This window comes from Hippocampus bargibanti, linkage group LG12 (assembly GCF_051943395.1).
Source record: "Hippocampus bargibanti isolate YZ-2025 linkage group LG12, ASM5194339v1, whole genome shotgun sequence".
In the NCBI taxonomy this organism is placed as follows: domain Eukaryota; kingdom Metazoa; phylum Chordata; class Actinopteri; order Syngnathiformes; family Syngnathidae; genus Hippocampus; species Hippocampus bargibanti.
In genome coordinates, this window is record NC_142745.1 from 15,944,138 (window position 1) to 15,964,469 (window position 20,332).

At 41.7% G+C, this 20,332-nt stretch overlaps 2 protein-coding genes across 13 annotated transcripts in view; both read left to right on the forward strand.

The window, feature by feature from the left end:
- Positions 1 to 5,755, forward strand: part of slmapa (sarcolemma associated protein a) — a 33,810-nt gene extending 28,055 nt beyond the window's left edge. For 8 of the 11 annotated variants that reach the window (XM_089009447.1, XM_089009450.1, XM_089009449.1 and 5 more), the window contains one exon: positions 4,538 to 5,755. In XM_089009447.1, the coding sequence (XP_088865573.1) occupies positions 4,538 to 4,633 (96 nt within the window). In that variant the 3' untranslated portion in view covers positions 4,634 to 5,755. Of the gene's footprint in view, positions 1 to 756; positions 845 to 4,537 lie in introns of all 11 variants that reach the window. The other 3 variants (XM_089009448.1, XM_089009451.1, XM_089009456.1) reach the window with 1 other exon arrangement.
- A 1,846-nt stretch (positions 5,756 to 7,601) lies between these two features.
- Positions 7,602 to 20,332, forward strand: part of LOC148890702 (filamin-B-like) — a 40,342-nt gene continuing 27,611 nt past the window's right edge. The window contains exons 1-5 of one of the 2 annotated variants that reach the window (XM_089010676.1): positions 7,602 to 8,442; positions 17,007 to 17,116; positions 17,194 to 17,329; positions 17,411 to 17,508; positions 17,605 to 17,752. In XM_089010676.1, coding sequence (XP_088866802.1) covers positions 8,151 to 8,442; positions 17,007 to 17,116; positions 17,194 to 17,329; positions 17,411 to 17,508; positions 17,605 to 17,752 — 784 coding nt within the window. In that variant the 5' untranslated portion in view covers positions 7,602 to 8,150. The remainder of the gene's footprint in view (positions 8,443 to 17,006; positions 17,117 to 17,193; positions 17,330 to 17,410; positions 17,509 to 17,604; positions 17,753 to 20,332) is intronic. The other variant, XM_089010677.1, reaches the window with a different exon arrangement.

The window sequence follows — 20,332 nt, forward strand, 5'->3', positions numbered from 1 at the left end:
TTGGAAATTACTACCACATGTCAATTTTCCGCAAATCTGCGTCCACGGACACGGCAAAGTGACAGGTGGCCATTTTCCAGGTTCTTAAAACAAAGCAAATTGAAGTTTCCTTTTGATATGAATGATAATGCTGTGTATCCATTTTTAGCAAACACAAAATCCGGGCAAAATGGACAAAAAGTGAAAAGACAATTTATGAAGATGAAATCACACTGCGGGGTGTCATCTTGTCCTTTTTTGAGACGGTATTTTTAGATTGATTGGGGTTATTGCTGTTGGCAACCAATCCAGGAAGTGGCAGCCATTTTGTCCCCCCTAAAAAAACTTTCCGGAAGTAGAATGCCAAATTATTGTTTTTAAAAGACATGTTGGTAAACTGAGGATTCGACTGAATAGCAAATACATAAATTGTTTTAACAAATTCTATCCGTACCTGTTCCCCAAATTTTAGGCTAGTTGACAGCGGTGGGGGAGCTAGCATTGATAGCTAGCTAGCTTGACGCTGAACGGATGTTTGCAAAATGTCACTCTTTACTCCCAAAGCTTTCAACAGTGGGGTTTTGTGGAGGAAGTTGGGTTGTCGTGATTGACAGACATTGCTTTGCACCCCCCAATCCTTTTTTGTCCGCCCCCCCCTAACGACCCCCCCCCCCCCGTCCTCGCTCCCATGTTTGTTTTGATTTGCTGGCTGATTTTTTTCTTATCCCTCTCCTCCCCTTGACCCCGATGTCTCCCCATCCCCTCCCCCCAAAATAGCCATCCATACTGCAGCCTGTCCAAGCCATTTTCATGGGTCTTGTCCTGGCTCTGCTCTACTGGTGTTTCGGCCAGTTATGGTAGAAAGGTACACGCCGACGACATGTGTGTCCGTCTCCCCAATGCCGCCCGCCTGTCTCACTTCCAGCACGTCTTTTCAAACTTTTTTTCAAGGTGGATTCTTTTTTTCACCCCGCCTCTTTTGCAAGTTGCTGACACGGGTTGGTCGGTTCATGTCTTCCTGACAAATATTTTGTCGCCTGGTGGGTATTGAAGCCACAAAAGAGGCGGGACGGCACTTCTGTTTACGTAAATGCACAGGGTGGTGAGGGAGGGGGATATGTGCACCATTTTGTTGGCAGCAAATGCCCGATGACTATTTTACGTCAAAATCTGATGACGGGTTGCTGTGTTGTGGTCATATCCAATTTTGCTGTGGTCTGTATGAAAAGCCACAAAAGCGATAGTTTTGCTGAATCTTTGTGTAAAAGTCTAACTATGGATCAAGAGAGGCGTTGCCTATTTTCACACAGAGGAGTCCCGCCTCTCACATGTACTCCCGGCCGATAGAAAACTCCTGGGTCGATCGACTTTGTCCGTCCAATCCGTGTCAGTGTCACTTTTACAGATAGATGAAAATGGGGGGAGGGGGTGTTGTACGGTTTTACAGTGTGAAAGGGCAGATAACATTGGTTCCTCTCATTGGGATTCAGGGCCACACATTTGAAAACATTCACTTTTTCAACTGTCCTCTCATGACAGCTGCAATCTATTTTGGATGTTTTGACAATCGTCATGTTTGGCCCTGAAGTCCCAAGAGGACATTTTTTTCTTTCCATTCTTTCTTCATACTGACACCGCAAGCACATGTGTGTTGTTCAACGGATCACAAAATGGGAACTCTGCTCCTGAAAGTCGCCACCCCCCCAAAAAGGTCCTCTTATGGTTGCATTTGTCATTTTAAGGAGCAGCGTTCCATTTTGCCGCTTGACCGTCTCAGCTTGTTCTTCAGCTTGTTCTTCTTTATTTTGTTTTATTTTTCTCCTCACGCATGTGCCCGTTTCATGTCTCTTCTTGGCTTTATTTTTTTCCAATTTGCTTTTTTTTTGCCTTTCTCTTCTCATCTGCACGCAGACCCTCAAAGGTGCACTGATCGAGTTGTCACTCAAATGGAAAAAGTCATTCCGTTTGATCAGAAATGAAAAAAAATGATCTCTCGTTTTAAAAGTCAAATGTGCAATGTTTTAAAGCAGTGGTCAACCTTTTTCTAACTGCGGACTGGTCAACGCTGGGGGTGGGGGGAAAATAAACGTGAATCCACTGTGTACTCATATGGAACTTTTGCTAGCTGGGTTAAATTTTGGCGCTAAATGGGGAGACGTAATAGATCGGAGAATCCGGTCATTTAAAAATACATAAAAGACGTTTCAAAATTACTCATTCACTGCCAGACGTGCAAAAATGTGTCCACTCTAGTGGTCACATCCCATCGTGGTGAGACGGGCAGGGGGCACATAGAGGTGAAGGGAGGATGAGGATCTGAGGTTTATAGAAATATGTTTAAAGGACAACCGACGCACCGGACGAGTTGTGTCCATAATTTGTAAAATCACTTGCTAGAGGGACTGTTGTTTGTCCTTGTGTTTCCTGCGATTGGCTGGCAACCAATTCAGGGTGTCCCCCGACTCGTGCCCGAAGACAGCTGAGATAGGCTCCAGCAGCACCCTCCTAATGAGGAATAAGTGGTACGGAAAATGGGTGGATGGACTTCCATGAGCTTCCACTGAGCGTATTTTCCAAAGATTCCACGGCATATAGCTATACTTTACGTTTTAAGCCTCGCGCTGAATATTCAGGAAGTCTTGTTTTCGAGTTTATGACAATGCCTGACGTGACGTCACGTCTGGACCGCCCCTGACCGAGAAAGTGACACACAATGCATTTTCGGTACTTTTTTTTGGTCTAAAAACTTCGTGTTGATCCGTGTTGATGGAGAAATTAGAAGGAAAACACATAAATAACGCGATGGTGAATCGTTGTGTGTTGAACCAAGACTACTATTTGATACGAGTTGACACAAATTCCCAGCAGACAAATCAGCCCATTGGAGCTTGGGCGCCATCTTGTGCATTTTCTGGGATGCTACATTGGAGTCCTGACGGCTCGAATTGATACGGGAGGCCTTCTTTAATCGATTGCAAACATGTATGCTTTCCTCTTCAGAACTATTTGAATCATATTCATAACTGGATGAGTCACAAGAAAGCATCTTCTCCGAATCTGAAGCCATTGTTTTGATTCTCGAGCAAGGCAGACGTCCTGGCGTGACGACACAAACAAGGGGGCGGGATCTTCTGAAACTCTGCACATCCGAGATCATTTTTATTGGTGTTTTGCATTTGACTAAAAATATCAGCCTGCGTGTTTTGGGTATTTTAGATGCTATAAAACATTTTTCTGATGTCAGTTAGGAAACAAAAAAATGGTGTTGGTTGTCCTTTAAGGCTTGTATAAGTAACCTGTACTGGTTTCTACTGAAAAATAAACATTTAATAAAATATATGTTCTATAAAGATATGTACAACTGGGGCGAATACTGTATGTTACTACAAAAATGTTTGTATGTACCCGTTGTTCGTAACTCGAATGTTTGTAAGTAGGGGAGTGTCTGTATTCCAAAGAGCAAAATTGCCTCAACTCCGGCATCAAAACTCATCACTTTTGCAATCATCCATGAAAAGAAAAACAACTTGGTTTCATTAGTTCAAGAAATCAAATAAATAAAAATCATCCAATCGATATAAAGGCCCGCTAGGCTACTGCGACGTTTAAGAAAGGCGCGGCATTAATTCCTCTGGATTTTCTCAGGCATTATTCGCCAAGGTGTGGTGGCGGTTTCTCGCGGCGGCGCTTGTTCATCCGCCACGCGGTTGACATCATGAGGAAGATTCGTCAGACGTGACTCAACCTGACAAGACGGCCATCATTAATTGTGACTCACGCAACCGCTTTTGTTCACCCTGCGAACTCGTGTGCCCACCATGACAAACTGCTGCTCTTTGAGGGTCTTTCAATGTTCAACTCCGCACTTTTCTTTCCCTCCTTCCATCCTACTTGGGCAAAACGGACACTGCCAGCAAATTGCTGTCCTCAATTTCTTTCTTGTGTGTGTGTGTGTGTGCTCGTATGTCTGTTTGCTTGTCTGCGTTTGTGGGCATTTAAATCGTCATCTGTGTGTGTGTGTGTGTGTGTGTGTGTGTGTGTGTGTGTGTGTGTGTGTGTGTGTGTGTGTGTGTGTGTGTGTGTGTGTGTGTGTGTGTGTGTGTGTGTGTGTGTGTGTGTGTGTGTGTGTGTGTGTGTGTGTGTGTGTGTGTGTGTGTGTGTGTGTGTGTGTGTGTGTGTGTGTGTGTGTGTGTGTGTGTGTGAGCGTGTTTCTGTTTCTGTGTTTGTATGTGCTTGTACACGTTTGTGGGCATTTAAATCGTCTTGTGTGTGTGTGTATGTTTTTGTGTACTTGTGTGTGCCTGTATTTTTGTGTGGTTGGTTTTGTGTGCGTGCGCGTCTGTGTGTGTTTGTCTGTCTGGTCATTTATGTGTGTATCACTGTGTGTTTACACATGTCTGACTACATGTGTGTGTGTGTGTGTGTGTGTGTGCATGTGCGTGCATGTGTGTGTGTTTGTGTGTCTGTCTAGTCATTTTTCGTGTGTATCATTGTGTGTTTACACATGTCTGACTACGTGTGTGTGTGTATGTGTTTTTTGTGTTTTGTCTCCGCACAGGGCGGCTGGGGCCCCTGGATGCCAGTCATCGCCGTGATGGTCGCCGTGACGGCAGCCATCATCTACCCCAACCTGTCCAAGAGCAGCTCGGCCTAGAGCGGCCGAGGTCACGCGTGCACACGCTTTATTGGGGGGGGGGATTTCTCGTACGAGCTACATCATGTCCCGTGATAAAGGTGGGACGCCAGTGATGATAACATGCAATCCTACAGAAAAGCGTACACAAACACACACACACACACGCACACACGCACACACACACACACGCCTAAGTGGGTTGTATGATGATTGCACCACTGCTTCACTTGTATAAAGTCAAATTGTACATAATTGTAGAGGGAATATCAAAGGTTGTGGTTTCTCACACACTTATTTTGTCCAGCGGCGGCGGGAAATTTAGTTGGTTTTTTTTTTTTTTTTTTAATTGTTGTCGTTTTTAATAATCTGTGCTCTCTCTCGGCTGTGGTGTTTTGTTTTTTTCCCTTGATTGTTTTAGTTCAATTTCTGGCGAGCGAACCGAGCTTGCACACACTCACTGTTGTGGGAGCTCGACTCTTCTCGAAGTCGGTCGTGACTTATGGGGGCTTCAAATGGTCGCCTGTTGGTTTTTTTTCCTCAGTTGATTTACTTTTGGAGGGAGCAGGGGAAAGGTTTTGAAACTTGAAACCAAATTAGCAAATGTTTCAAAAAGTATTTTTTATGTTAACTTTGAGGGCACACAAAAAGGAGGTCAAAGTGCCTCTTCTAATGTAACCTAACACTGAAATTTGTGTGTGTATATGTACACACGACCCCGCTTCCGTGCCACACACACACACACACACACACACACACACACACACACACACACACACACACACACACACGCGCGCGCGATTGTCCACATGTCAGTTTTGTGTTGTTTGTGTCTATTTTCACATGTTAAATTGGCTCCCAGTCAATTTCTGATCATCCCATTATTTTTTTTGTCCATTTATGTCCATCCGTACCCAGTTTCCGATCAAGTTGGTTTCCACTAGCCGCCAATTTCCTACTGAGATTATGTAAATGAAGTGGACTTTCTGTTAGTTTACGCTTGAGTTTGTCAACTTCAGTTTGTTCCATCAAGATTCTATCAAGTTTGTCATCCAACGATTCTCAAATTCTTGGTGACTTCAACACCTTTGTTTTTACCAAGTTTGTCAACTTCCTCACCTTTTCTGCCAACATCACGCCAATTTACAATTTACAACTTTGTCCATTTTGTTAAAGTAACATTGTTGCGTAAACTTCATGTCTACTTGTCTCCAAAATCTCAGCGCTAATTTTCATGTCAACAAATGGACCTTAGCATCATAGCGTGACTGCGACCACTTAACTTCATGTTTTTGTTTTTTAATTGCATGCATTTGTGTGTGTGTGTGTATGTGTGTGTGTGTGTGTGTGTGTGTGCGCGCGCACGTGGGGGTTGTGCAGCGCCATGTGTCACTGTTTGTGTAGCGTCTTGTCACATCCGTCTTTGAAACCAAGAACATAAAGGAACAGTTATTGCAAGAAACACTACAGTACGTGGAGAGAGTGAGAGTAAATTTGTAAAATAACTGAAATGGAAATGCTATTGAATGACGTGCTACTAGAACTATTTTGGTAAAGATGCTAACCACATGGATGGGGGTGGGGGGGTGTAGATGTGCTGTTGATATATATATATATATATATATATATATATATATATATATATATATATATATATATATATATATGAAATACTGTGTAATGTCAGTGCGCGCAGAGAAAGTGTTTGGAATAAAGTTGTAGCAAGCTGACCCACCACAACTGTGTCATTAATTTTTTGGACAATTTGGTCAAATCAATCACTCTCTAAGTTGTGTTCAGAGTCCATAACTTCTTGTTTTCCTTTGGGCTTTTCCCTTCAAGGGGTCGCCACAGCAAATCAGTGTCCTCCATCTTTAGAGGTTTGATCTGCATGTTTGTTTACAAAAAATGGTCATCGGCACAGCAACAGAGTCCATAACATCTGTGGGAAATCTCACCGTTGGTGAGGAACAATCAAACAAGCACACCTGATTTATTTAATGAGAGATGAGCAAGCTATAAAAACACAATTCCGAACCTGCAGGGGTGTTTCTATGAGCTGATGTCACTGAACACATCTGTCTTTTGACGGTTTCTGCGAGACAGCCGGACGGTGATCACGCCAGGTTTGTGTGTGACACGAAATCACTAGATTGACTCGAAAGTCACTCAACAAACGGCAAGGTCCATTAGAAGCAATTTGTTGACGATGGCTGACAAAATAAAATGAAATTCAAACTGCTCGACAAAGGCAGTGAAATAAAGAATTGAAAGTCGATGCTTAAATTAATTAAAGAATTGTAATTAGTTTCTTCATTATTTAATTGCCAGTACTCATTCCATTGGCTGTGCACTTTAAAAAGGCTTTAAAAGTTACTGTAATAGTTAATGTTGACACTTGCCCAATCAAATGTAATAAATTACATTCATTCTAATTAGATGGAATTATATTTCACATCGAGTGAAATCATTTTTGAATGAAATGACTGAAGAAAAGTTAATTTGATATAATTAATGAGTTTTAATTAAGTCATATTTCAACTAAGATTTCACTGGCTTTATGATTAAATAATATACTGGTATTTGGTGGTTAAAACAGTAATTTAATCATTGATAATTATATGTGTGTTTACAATTATATTTATAAATATTGTTAGTTATATGACAGGTGAATTCAGGAAATCTACAAAACAACATAAAGCCAAAGAAATCCTAATCTCAAAATTAAATTGGTTTATGTAACAAGAAGGTCATTTTGAAATTGTTTTTAGAGAAAAACCCAACGTCAACTATACTCAGTATAAAAAGGCAATTGAATGGTGTGTAAAATTAAAATCGATTCAGAAATGTTATGCAATTGCTTTAGATAACATTTTCGTCGTGCTTTAATTCTATAAACGCAATTCAAATGTTTTACAAATGTAATTTTTGGATTGCAACTACAGTAGTCAATTTTAATTTTCAAGTCGGAAGTTTCACCCCAAAAAATTACGTCACAGCAAATCCTTCAACCTTGCCATGATGTTTACTTTTTCCACGGTCCTCGCGAAGACTTATGCATGTACAGTGCATAAAATCATGTAAAAATAGTGTTACTCTTCTTTAAATAGACGATCTTTTTCTGCAAGTCGGAACGTCACCCAAAGAGGTGTTGCCTTCAATGCCGCATCCCAAAATAGGACATAACGATACCTCACCAATTAATGGCTGAAAGCGGTTGAGTCAAACGTGTGCGAATTCGTCATAGAGCCTTATTGTGGCTTGCAAGTTCTGTGACAACCTTCAACCATTGACTAACAAACGCTCCAAAATCAGCGTCGTCGGCCCACCCCAAACTAACTGGATATCGCCAACTAATAGCTGAAGTCATTCAAATTCCAACGTTTGGAAACGACGCTTGAATGCACCCGGCCAAGCCAGTCACTCGGGCTTGGATCCAAAAGGAAAGTTCAGACCGCGTCGAAGCGTCCTTTAGCGGACGGAGCAGCACCGCGCAGCGGCAGCCAGCGTGCCCAGTGAGTCCCCGGCGCAAAACAAGATGCCCACCACGGAGAAGGACCTGGCGGAGGACGCGCCGTGGAAGAAGATCCAACAGAACACCTTCACGCGCTGGATCAACGAGCACCTCAAGTGCGTCAATAAGCGGATCGTGGACCTGCAGCTGGACCTGGGCGACGGCCTGCGACTCATCGCCCTGCTGGAGGTGCTGAGCCGCCAGAAGATGCATCGCCGCTGTCACCCCAGGCCCAACTTCAGGCAGATGAAGTTGGAGAACGTCTCGGTGGCGCTCGAGTTCTTGGACAACCAGAACATCAAGCTCGTCTCCATCGGTGAGTTGATTCTGCGTGGCCGAACTCTCTGAGAGGTTCTCGCGAGGGCCGGGAGGCTTTCCCGAAAGTTTGCCAGAGAGACCCTCCGGTAGCCCGTCCACGCTTGCTCGCTGTGTTCGGTCCACCTCTCTGCATGTTTGACTCGGTGGAACCGCCTTTCGCCCCACACCCAACCCACCACTACCACCACCGATCTCCATTGATAATCAAGCTGGTTTTCATTCATACTTGTTTTATTCTAATGTGTTAAATCACTCGATAGTCGTTTTCGAAGTCTTTCGAAGCAGTTGGTTTTGGACTTTGATTCGGCACACTCAGAATGTACCACCGGGCTTTGTAATATGAAATATGACGATTGCGACGATATCATAGAACGATATATTATTTGCAACGTTTTTTCCCTTGCAGTCCGTCGAAATTTGACATTTGGAGCAACTCCATTAGTAAAACACAGTACAGTGCCAACACATCTTGAAATAAATGTAAGACATTCCTGATTTTATGAAAACCCGACACCTGGAACTTTCAATGTCTTCGCTTTGCTTTAAAGTAGCACATTTATGAATGGAGTTTGAGCGTTTAAAACAAGACCTCAGCTTCAGTTAATTAATATTTGATTTGTTTTGAATAAAAGGACATTTTACGATTAAAGTTTGAAGCCAGACTGAAAAAATGACTGCTGGAGCTGGCAAAAGTATGATTTCCCTCAACACACACAAATAGTAAACACGTGTGGTCAAATTGTGCCCCTGGGGAACGTGAGAGGAATTTTGGAGCTTTGCGGTTGAGAAAGCCGTTGTGATTTCTTTAAACTGGAAAAGTTGCTCCTATTTTTCATAATTGGCATTTCTGTTCTGTCGTGAATGCAAACATTCTTAATTTATTTTTTAAATATCCTGCTGATATTGCATATAATCGGATATTTTAACATTTGTGTGAACTGTACTTGTTTTTGGTACCCATTGTGACTTTTGTGTTCTGGAAGCCAAAGGCTGTTTTCTTGTCATAAAGAAATGTCTTTGTTAATTATCAAAGTGGTAGAACTGGGCGATCCATAATTTTCTGGCCTTTTTTGGGGGAGGGGGGCTTTAAAGCTTGCTGACACACATTGATGGCCCTCAAAACATAACTATGATCAGATGATTTTCAAAAGCAAAGTAAGTGTTGCAAATTGAGCGATTTGGTTGCTATCTTTAGTGACTTTTCCAAGCCCGCCAGCGATTATTTTGACAGTGGAGCACAGGGTTTGCTTCATTCAGCGCGTTAAGTTTTAGGCCATTCCAAATAAGAATCGAATGGTGAAAAATGAATGAATGAAAAAAAAAATCCCATTAAATTTGGACAATCCCCTCCTGTAGCAGCGTTTGATGACTGAAACTCTCGTTGAGATCACCGATGGATTCATTGGGTTCTTCCATCTTATAAAACGTGTAATCTTTTCCGGGATAACCTTGAACACACCCAATGTATTTTTAGTCAGGCCCATTGACTGTGTGTTTGTGTTGCGTTCAAGCCCACTTCAACTTTTCGCAACTTTGAAAGGAAAGGGAGGGAAAAGTTTCTTACTACTGCTGCAACAACTTCAGAAAGACTTTGTAACTATGGTCCGGCTTTGCGAAATCGCTGTGGGTGTGCGTGTGTGTTTGTGAAAAAGGGTGTTGTCATGCACTCTGCAGACGGATGTGTTGCATCATGATAGAATTATTTGGCTTAGGTACAATGCTGGTCATAATAGCAATAATTGACATCACAAAAGATGTGTTTAATAACAAGCATTATTCGCACGGAACGAAGGGAATGGGCAAATATTCCCACTTTCGGAGCCAGAACGGAGACGAGAGGGTGTCTGCGCAGAAAAAAAGATGTTATTACTGCAAATGAATAGCAGCTTCAACTATCTGTTAGCGACAATCACTAATGTTTGTTAGCATCATTGGGCTGGCATTCTTATGGAAGCAGCCACAATCATTCATATTTGTATTTACTTTGGTGCAGTTTTGTGAGTATACTCGCTTGAGAAACCTAATGTTAGCCTACATTAGCATGATTCAGGCTGCCTGCTCTTTTACTTTAGCATCCTCTTTTAAACATTTTTACTTCATTACTTAAAGGACAACCGACATAACTTTTTTCTTTCTTAACTGACATCAGAAAAACGATTTATAGCATCTAAAATACCCAAAACACACAGTATGATATTTTTAGTCAATTTCGAAACACCAATAAAAATGACTTAAAGTGTCCAAAATCTGAAAAAAAAAATGTACCCGGAAGTGGCCAGTTTCAGAAGGTCCCGCCCCCTTGTTCGTGGCATCATCCCAAGACATCCTGCCTTGCTGGAGAATCAAAACAATGGCTTCAGATTCGGAGAATATGCTTTCTTGTTACTCATCCAGTTATGAATATGATTCAAATAGTTCTGAAGAGGAAAGCATACATGTTTGCAATCGATTCAAGAATTTATTCCATGTCATTTTGAGGCATCAGGGGTGGGGAATGTCGCACCCAAAAAAGGCAGAAAATGGTGATAAAGCCGTGTAAGGAATTAATCAGCCCGTTTCCACAGGCTGATTAATTCCTTACCGGAGCTTTGTCGCCCTCTTCTGTCTCTTTTTGGTGCAGCACGAAGTTTTCAGACCAAACAAGTACAGCAAAATGCATTGACGTCGTGGAAGGACTGCTACAATGTGTCCTTATTTCGGTCAGGGGCGTTCCTTCAGTGACGTAGGGTGAGGACTCGTCACCAACTCAAAAACAAGACTTCCGGAATATTCAGCGCGAGTCTTAAAACGTAAAATATAGCTATATGCGGTGGAATCTTATTAAAATACGCTCAGTAGAAGTCATTTGAAGCCATTTTACAAATTATGGACACAACTTGTCCGGAGACGTCGGTTGTCCTGCAAGCAAAAGGTTGCCTCTTTCTGTGAACACCCTTTAACCAATTAGCCTCCTTTAGTATGATACTTTTTAGTTTAAAAAAACATTTTATATGAGGATTATTAAGTTACAATCGTTATGGTAGCATTTTTGTCAGCACACTTACATTAATATTGTTAGCACTTTGGAGCATTCAGAACACACAGCGCCACACCACTCCCCCGCCCCCTTTCCATAGTTATCATTCAAGGTCAGAGTGGCACCTCCATTTGTCATGGCAACATGCTGTAACAAAGTCCTTGATACGATAGTTTATTTTCCTTTCAAGTAGTGTTAGATGTGAAATGGGGTCATTGTAATTGTAAAGTTGATCTCTGTTAGCATGTCAGTTAGCATCCCTGAGTCATGACGGACTTTGTGCTGCCAACCGAGACGATGTTAGCGGCGTGAATCATAAAAGCACCAAAGTTTTGCTGACTTTACTTCCTGCTGGGCTTTTAGCTCATTATATCGGTGAGCCCGCGACTCTCACTGTTCTTACTCTCTCGGTTATGTCCCTGAAATGGTCACAGGATACGGACTCTTAAGATTGTGCTCACATGAAACCAATCTTGTAAATGTAAAAGATTTTCAAAATAAAACTCAGTGTTTTTGTTTGTTTGTTTTTGTTTGTTTTTTAATCAAATGCAATTTTTTGAGGGGGGCAAATCATTGGCTTTCATGTGACCTGCTTGTTGAAAGTATATACACACTTGTTGTTTCAACAAAGTTCAGTGACAATGACAAATACGCAGTCAGGTTTCATTCAAGACAAACTCGCCTGGGTCTTTTTGTGTGCGTGTGTGTGCGCGCGCGCGCGTGTGTGTTGATTTACTGGTTCGCCGTCCTGGCGATTGTAGTCTTCGCTGTTGTTACCACGATTGGGTAACACGTCGAGCACTTTCAGGTGTGACTGTCCAAAGTTCACTGGAAACTACACACAAATGCAGCATGCAGTGTGTGTGTGTGTGTGTGTGTGTGTGTGTGTGTGTGTGTGTGTGTGTGTGTGTGTGTGTGTGTGTGTGTGTGTGTGTGTGTGTGTGTGTGTGTGTGTGTGTGTGTGTGTGTGTGTGTGTGTGTGTGTGTGTGCGTGTGCGTGTGTGTGTGCGTGTGTGCGTGCGTGCGTGCGCGTGCGTGCGTGTGCGTGTATAACATGAGTGTCTAGACCAGTGGTTCTTAAACTGGGTTCCGTGAATTGGTCTCAGGGGTTCGTGGAGGTCAAGACACACCCGACTTAACATGCCTTTTAATAATGGCCCGCCCATTTGGCAATCACTGCCTGCAGATGATCACATGACATTGCTTGTCCAATCAGTGCTGCAGCAAATGTAGTTAGCTCTGTTGTCAATGTGCCACTGTTGCGATAGCACATCACGCAAGCTCATTTTGTGCAATTAAAAAAAACAACTTCTTTCTTGAAATCCATTTCCTTTTTTTTTCTAGTTTTAATAAATGTGTATTTAATGTCTTTAATTTGTATAAACAAATACATTAGTGAATAAATATAAATAAATAAATAAATACGCATATACGTAAATACATAAATAGATACATGTGTGAATAAATGAATAAACACACACACAGACAAATACAGATACATAGATAAATAGTTTTTTAATGAATGTTTGAATAGACATTTGAACTGGTTGGGTTGAGTCCGTTTAATAAGCTTAAACACTTATCTCTGCTGTTGTTTCCTCCAGAATGCACATTAACGTGAAGCGACAAATTGGTTTGCTCAGATAATGAAAGTACTGTATTTGTGGTTTGAGAACATGGATGAGTATCATCTTCCATTTTGTCACGTTTGATGTCCTGAGACGTTAATTACCACCGTGGTTTAGCATGAATCGTCTGTTTGATTGTGACATCAGATCTTTGGCAAAAGGCCATGGTGGCCTCATGTTGGTGTTGTAATTTTATCATCCTTGTGTTAGTGTCTCTGTTTTACGATCCACAAATTAGTATTTTTACCATAGCATCCTAAATTAAGTTCCACGTTAGCATGCTAACTTTAGCATCCTTGAGCACCCTTATATCAGCATAGCACTTCCACCTTTCTTGTATTAGCATCCTTTTGGATGTGTTTCCCGGTGAACGAAATATGGCAACTCGCTGAGTGGTGATATTGCAGTTATCTTGCCACATCTGTGCTGACGTTATCAAGTTGTATTTTTTCTGGGGTTCTGTTTACAAAGGCATTTGTGTGTGCGTGCTTGTACGTTACTTGGGGGGTTGTGGTAGAATTGGGGGTTGGGTGGTAACATGGATGATGTCACTCTTCTGGAACGTATGTGTGAATAGTCAGGGGCGCTCACACGCGCAGTAGCTATAATTCTTATTGCGCCACCTGATTTCTCCCCCCCTTCAGTCATTCAACTTTCTTGATTTGAAACAGCTGCTTGGTTTACTATAATTTTTGCCTCCTTTCATTGGCACTATTTTTCCTTACTTTTGTTTTAGCATAGTTTGTTAGCAACATAATTTTAATATACATTTTTGAGTTACCCTTTGACATGATTTTTGTCCAAATCTTACAATGTTCAAAATAGTGCATTGATATTCAACAAAGTTTCATTAGGACCAGTATTTTACTGTGTTTATTCATAAACACTTGTATGTACTTTAGCACCCTTTTGTCAATGTCCTAGTTTAAGCTTTGTGCCAACTTTAACACCCCTGAGTGAGTGCCATCACTCAACAACCTAACATGAGCAGTAGTGCCCTTATATTGGTACCTCTACTTTAGAATGCTTATTTTAGCATAAATTAGCACGTTGTTACAAGGCGGCTACCAGGGAACTTTAACTAGCATGCGCACAGAGACAGAAACTGCCCTGTCATTTACTTATATGCACACGCACGCGCACAATTATGTCATCTGATTCACATGTGCTGTGCCTGGAAGTTGTTCTCTTAACATTGAAACATCATGGCCCAAAGAGAGTGATGCGAAGATGACGTGAGCTCCCATAATGTAGCCTTATTTATATATATATATATATATATATATATATATATATATATATATATATATATATATATATATATATATATATATATATATATATATATATATATATATATATGTGTGTGTGTGTTTTTGAAACTTTCTCAAGTTGGCATCTTTAGCTTTCTCATATTGGCCTCGTTAGGTTAGTTTCTTCACCACAGAAACCTGATATTAGCTCGAAATCTTTCGCGTTTTCACTTAGCATCTTTACGTTAGCTGCCTTCGTTAGCTTTCCATTTATGTTCTCGTGCTAGCGTCCCTACTGTTACAACTTTGTGTTGTTATAATTCTTGCTTACATCTTTTACCATATTAGCTCGAAATCCTTTGCGTTTTCACCTAGCATCTTTTCGTTAGCTTCCTTTGTTAGCTTTTCATTTATGTTCTCATGCTAGCGTCCCTACTGTGACAACTTTGTGTTGTGATAATTCTTGCTTACATCTTTTACCATCCTTACATAGCATCTGATTGTGAAAATAATACTCCTTTGCATTTTTCAAAAATCCTTTGTGACTAATTTCTTTTCATATTGGTACTATATAGCAGCACATGGTGCCAATCAACATTCAACACCCAATAAAGCTCGCCTCAAACCAGAACCCAGCCGGCCACTCTCGTCTTGCGGAACACAGGAGGAAGTGTTGACATAGGTGACTGGAGGCCATTAAACTCTACACTGACTGCTGTGTTTGAGCCGTTGCTAAGGAAACAACAGCAGCTCAGCAATGTGTGTGTGTCGGGGGTGAAAGAGAAAGTGTGTGAGTGAGATAAGCGTGTGTGTAAAGGTGAAGAATGTGAACACAAAATGGTTGCCTCTTATCGTTGTGATACACCTTGCTTCCCAACTACAGGAAAGTGATGAACAAGGGGTCGGGGGGGGGGGGGGGGGGGGGGGGGGGGGGGGGGGGGGGGGGAGTCATAATTAAATCAACACCCTAACTTCAGCGTACATAAATTGTCAAATTATGTTGTACTTTAGTATCCTTAACTCATCGCCATGCTTTATTTAGCATCCTAAAATTACCTGCCTCCATGTTGGGATTTTTTGATGTCTTTACGTTGCCCCTACTTTGCTTAAATTGTCCACCTTGATGTTAGTTTATACTCTGTAACATACTTAAGATTACATCCTTTTTTGGTGTTCCTACTTTAGCATTTTTAAAGTTAGCACAATTTAGCATTACAAGATTAGCTTCCTTGATGATGGTATATCTTTAATGTCAGGTGGGATGACACTTTAGTCTTTTAAAATGGGCTCATTTGCTGAATTTAGCTTTCTTGATGTTTGGGTTCAGTTGTTAGCTGCGTCAAAGGACAAGCGACACCCTTTTTTTGTTTACTAATTGACATCAGAAAAATCTAAAATACCCAAGACGACACGCAGGTGATATTTTTAGTCAAATGAAAAACACCAATGAAAATGACTTAAAGTGTCCCAAAACTACCTCAAAATGACCTCAGATAGTTTCAGAAGGTCCCGCCCCCTTGTTCGTGACATCACGCCAAGACGTCTTGCCTTGCTCGAGAAGATGTTTTCTTATTACGCATTCAGTTATGAATATAATTCAAATACAGTAAAGTGTCGTTATATCTATATTCTCGGGAGTCTGAAAAAATATCGATATAACCGGACTATCGATATATCCGATCCTGCGGCATGTACATTTTCTCCTTGCGTTCATAGAAATAGTATCGTAATAAGCAGTACTATCGATATAACCGATATCGATATAACGAGACTTTACTGTAGTTTTGAAGAGGAAAGCATAAATGTTTGCAATCGATTAAAGAAGTCCTCCCATATCAATTCGAGCCGTCAGGACTCCAATGTAGCGTCCCAGAAAATGCACAAGATGGTGCACAAGCTCTGTTGGAAATGGGCTGATTTGTCTGCTGGGAATTTGTGTCAGCTAGTATCAAATAGTGGTCTTGGTGCAACACACAACGATTCACCATCGCGTTATTTATGTGTTTTCCTTCTAATTTCGCCATCAACACGGATCAACACAAAGTTTTCAGACCAAACGAAGTACCCAAAATGCATTGTGTGTTGCTTTCTCGGTCAGGGGCGTTCCAGACGTGACGTCATGTCAGGCATCGTCATCAACTCGAAAACAAGACTTCCTGAATATTCAGCGCGAGTCTTAAAACGTAAAATATAGCTATATGCAGTGGAATCTTTGTAAAATACGCTCAGTAGAAGTCATTTGAAGTGATTTTACAAATTGTGTACACAACTTGTCCGGAGGTGTTGGGTGTCCAAAGTCGGTCCTCGAGGGCCGCCGTCCTGCCTGTTTTCCAGCTCTCCCAGGAGCAACACACCTGATTCAAATCATCAGGACCATTTTGATGCTTCTTCAGAGCTGGCTGATGAGCTGATCATTTGAATCAGGTGCGTTGCTCCTGGGAGAGCTGGAAAACAGGCAGGACGGCGGCCCTCGAGGACCGACTTTGGACACCCCTGCTTTAAAGTAACACCATTACATTAGCTTTCCCAAATTAGAACACTTAATGTTCATTTTCATATTGTAGTTGCTTTCAGTTCCCGATTGGTTAATGAAAACGAGGAAAATGATGTTAAGTATATGAAGCAGCATTCAGTTAGTCATTCAATATGATTTGTTCTGGTTCAGACTCTAAAGCCATCGTGGATGGGAACCTGAAGCTGATCCTGGGTCTTGTGTGGACCCTCATCTTGCACTACTCCATCTCCATGCCCATGTGGGAGGGGGATGATCACGAAGTAAGCTGCTCCATCACTTTTCCTTTGTGGCTTGTGAGTTAATGTTGTATGACTCACTTCCTGGTTTTGCCTCCCAGTCAGACTCCAAGACCCCCAAGCAACGTCTGCTGGGGTGGATCCAAAACAAAGTCCCGGATATGCCCATCACCAACTTCCATCAGGACTGGAGGACAGGGAAGGCGCTGGGGGCGCTGGTGGATGGTTGCGCTCCAGGTACACTGTCTTCTCTTTGTGTCCACGCACGTGTATGTGTGTTTATAACGGTGTGAGCGCAAGTCTGCATTTGGTTTTCAGGTCTGTGTCCCGACTGGGAGACTTGGGATCCAGTCAAGCCAGTTGAGAATGCCACAGAAGCCATGCAGCTAGCTGACGAGTGGCTGGGAATCCCGCAGGTTCCGTTTCCGCCTTTGGCCATAACATGCGAGTGTCCGTGTGTGCGATCAGACACACGGTGGTTCACACTTTTGTGTGTGCGTATCCATCCACAGGTGATCACACCAGAGGAGATCATCGACCCACGAGTGGACGAGATGTCAGTGATGACGTATTTGTCTCAGTTCCCCAAAGCCAAAATGAAGCCCGGTGCGCCACTCAAGCCCAAACTCAACCCCAAGAAGGCCCGAGCCTACGGATCAGGTACCTGACATGCATGTTGATCTCAACTGTGCAAAATTGGGCAGGTGCTCATTTATCCCGACAGAATTTATTTCAGTTGGGCAAGCTGGCATGTAGATTGATTGAAAGGAGAATTAGTTTTGCCCATCAAATGTGCCGACTGCAACATTTCAAGTGGTCTCAAGCACGGTTTGTATGTTTGTGTTGGGGGATCATACCCTGATTTTCACACTTTTTACTCTTTTGATAACCTGTTTTGGAGGAAATAAGACCCAAACTTCCTCAGAGGTCCAGATGGTAGCGACTGGAAACACTGGTGCACCTTTACAATGAGGGGAAGTGAGCCCTGAGCCAAGAACAATGAACTCCTAACATACAGGCACGCGCACACACGCATGTGCGCATGCACACTGATGTTGACATTTGTTCTCGGTATCCTGAAAAGGAAATTCAAGGCCTCAGGATCTTAACCAACAACACCAACACCACCTGCAATCAACCAGATACACAACTAAGAACACACACACACACACGTGATGATGATGACGATGATGATGATTATTATTATTATTAAATATTATAATATAATTATAGTAATAATAATTGTATTAATAATAATTATTATTAAATATTGTATATAATATATATTATAATAATATCAAGAATTATATAATATTATTGTAATAATATTATATAAAGTTATAGTATGGTTTTGCCTCCCAGTCAGTGAAGTCGCTGTGGACAAGTATAAGTATAATTATAATTATAATTATCTAAGTAATATAATTATAATAATTATAATTGTATAAGTGGCGGCCCGGTAGTCGAGTGGTTAGCACACCGGCTTCACAGTGCAGAGGTCGCCGGTTCGCGTCCCGGTGCGGCCTCCCTGTGTGGAGCTTGCTTGTTCTCCCCGGACCCGCATGGGTTTTCTCCGGGTCCTCCGGTTTCCTCCCACACTCCAAAAACATGCATGGCAGATTGACCGCTCCAAATTGTCCCTAGGTGTGAGTGTGAGAGTGACTGTTGTACGTCTTTGTGTGCCAACCAATTCAGGGTGTCCCCCGCCTCGTGCCCGAAGAGAGCTGAGATAGGTTCCCGCGACCCTAATGAGGAATATGCGGTACGGAAAATGAGATGAGATGATAATAATAACAATAATAATAATAATAATAATAATAATAATAATATGCACATGGAATATATTTACAAAACTATATTTCATTGTACTGCCCATATTTTGTTGTGTTACACACATTCTTACCCTCAAAATTTCACACCTACACTAACTGACAAGGATATCAAGTGCTGCATTCGTCAGTGAAAAACCAATCACCCAGGACCTGTGGCAAAACTGAATAATTATTACAATAAAGTCTCGTTATATCGATATTCTCGGGAGTCGGAAAAAATGCCGATATAACCGGACTATCGAGATATCCGTCCTGCGCCGAACTGCATGAAAAGGGGGGGACGGGGGGCAATACGTAAATGGGGGATCTTTGGTATGGCATGTAATTTTATCTTTGGTTTCATGGATTGCATATCTAGCATGCTTTTTGTACAGTAGTGAAGTGAAAAATAAACTTGTGCATCAAATAAAAACGTCTTTACACTTTTTAATGACTTTCCTTTCAAAAATGCAACCAATGCAAAATCCTCACGTTGTTCTATTCACACGAAACCACGATTGCCAGCATGTACAAATACAGTAAAGTCTCGTTATATCGATATTCAAGGGAGTCCGAAAAAATATCGATATAACCGGGACTATCGATATATCCGACCCTGTTTGCATGTAATTTTCTCCGTGCGTGCATAGAAATAGTATCGATATAACCGGGACTATCGATATATCCGATATCGATATAACGAGACTTTACTATAAAGATATCTGCCTTTTTTTATTGTGCTCGCGTTGACAGACCAAAACACGGAAGCTGGTTACGTGACTGGGGCTTGGGAGGACCCGACAACAGGGTTAGAGAGAGTGCCTGAATAGAATGGCTGAGCTGTGGCGTAACAGCAACTCCTGTTTGTATCTGTATGTGATAACTGCTACGTTTGTTATTAAAAAGACTGACCCGCTATAGCAGCGACTGTGCGCAACATTTGCCATGCTGAGGGGCATTACAGTATGTTTCAGATGCTAGTGCAGCAGTAATGAAAGACGTGAGCTCTGCTACGAATTTTTTTATAGTGCTCGCTTATGACAAGTCAAAATACAGAAGCCGGTTACGTGACTGGGGGATCTTCAATACAGTATGGCATGTACAGTAATTTTCAAAATCATCACGCTTCATCAGACAAAACAAACATTGTTGCAAAAAACGATTGCATTCATATACAGTACAGTGTACATGGACATAACACTGCAACAGGGAAACTGCAACGCTTACATCTTATTATGCAATTTAAAAAATATTCAATCTTCTTCTGCTTCCGATTTTTACCATTTAACAGAAACGATTCAATCTTGTTTAACATTTCTAAAAATAACCTGATGCATTTTCTCTGGATTCTAAGTAAGATCGTGTCCGTAGCACCTTGCAACGCTTGTGTCTTTGTTGCAATAGGTGTGTATTCAGTTGGTTCTTCATC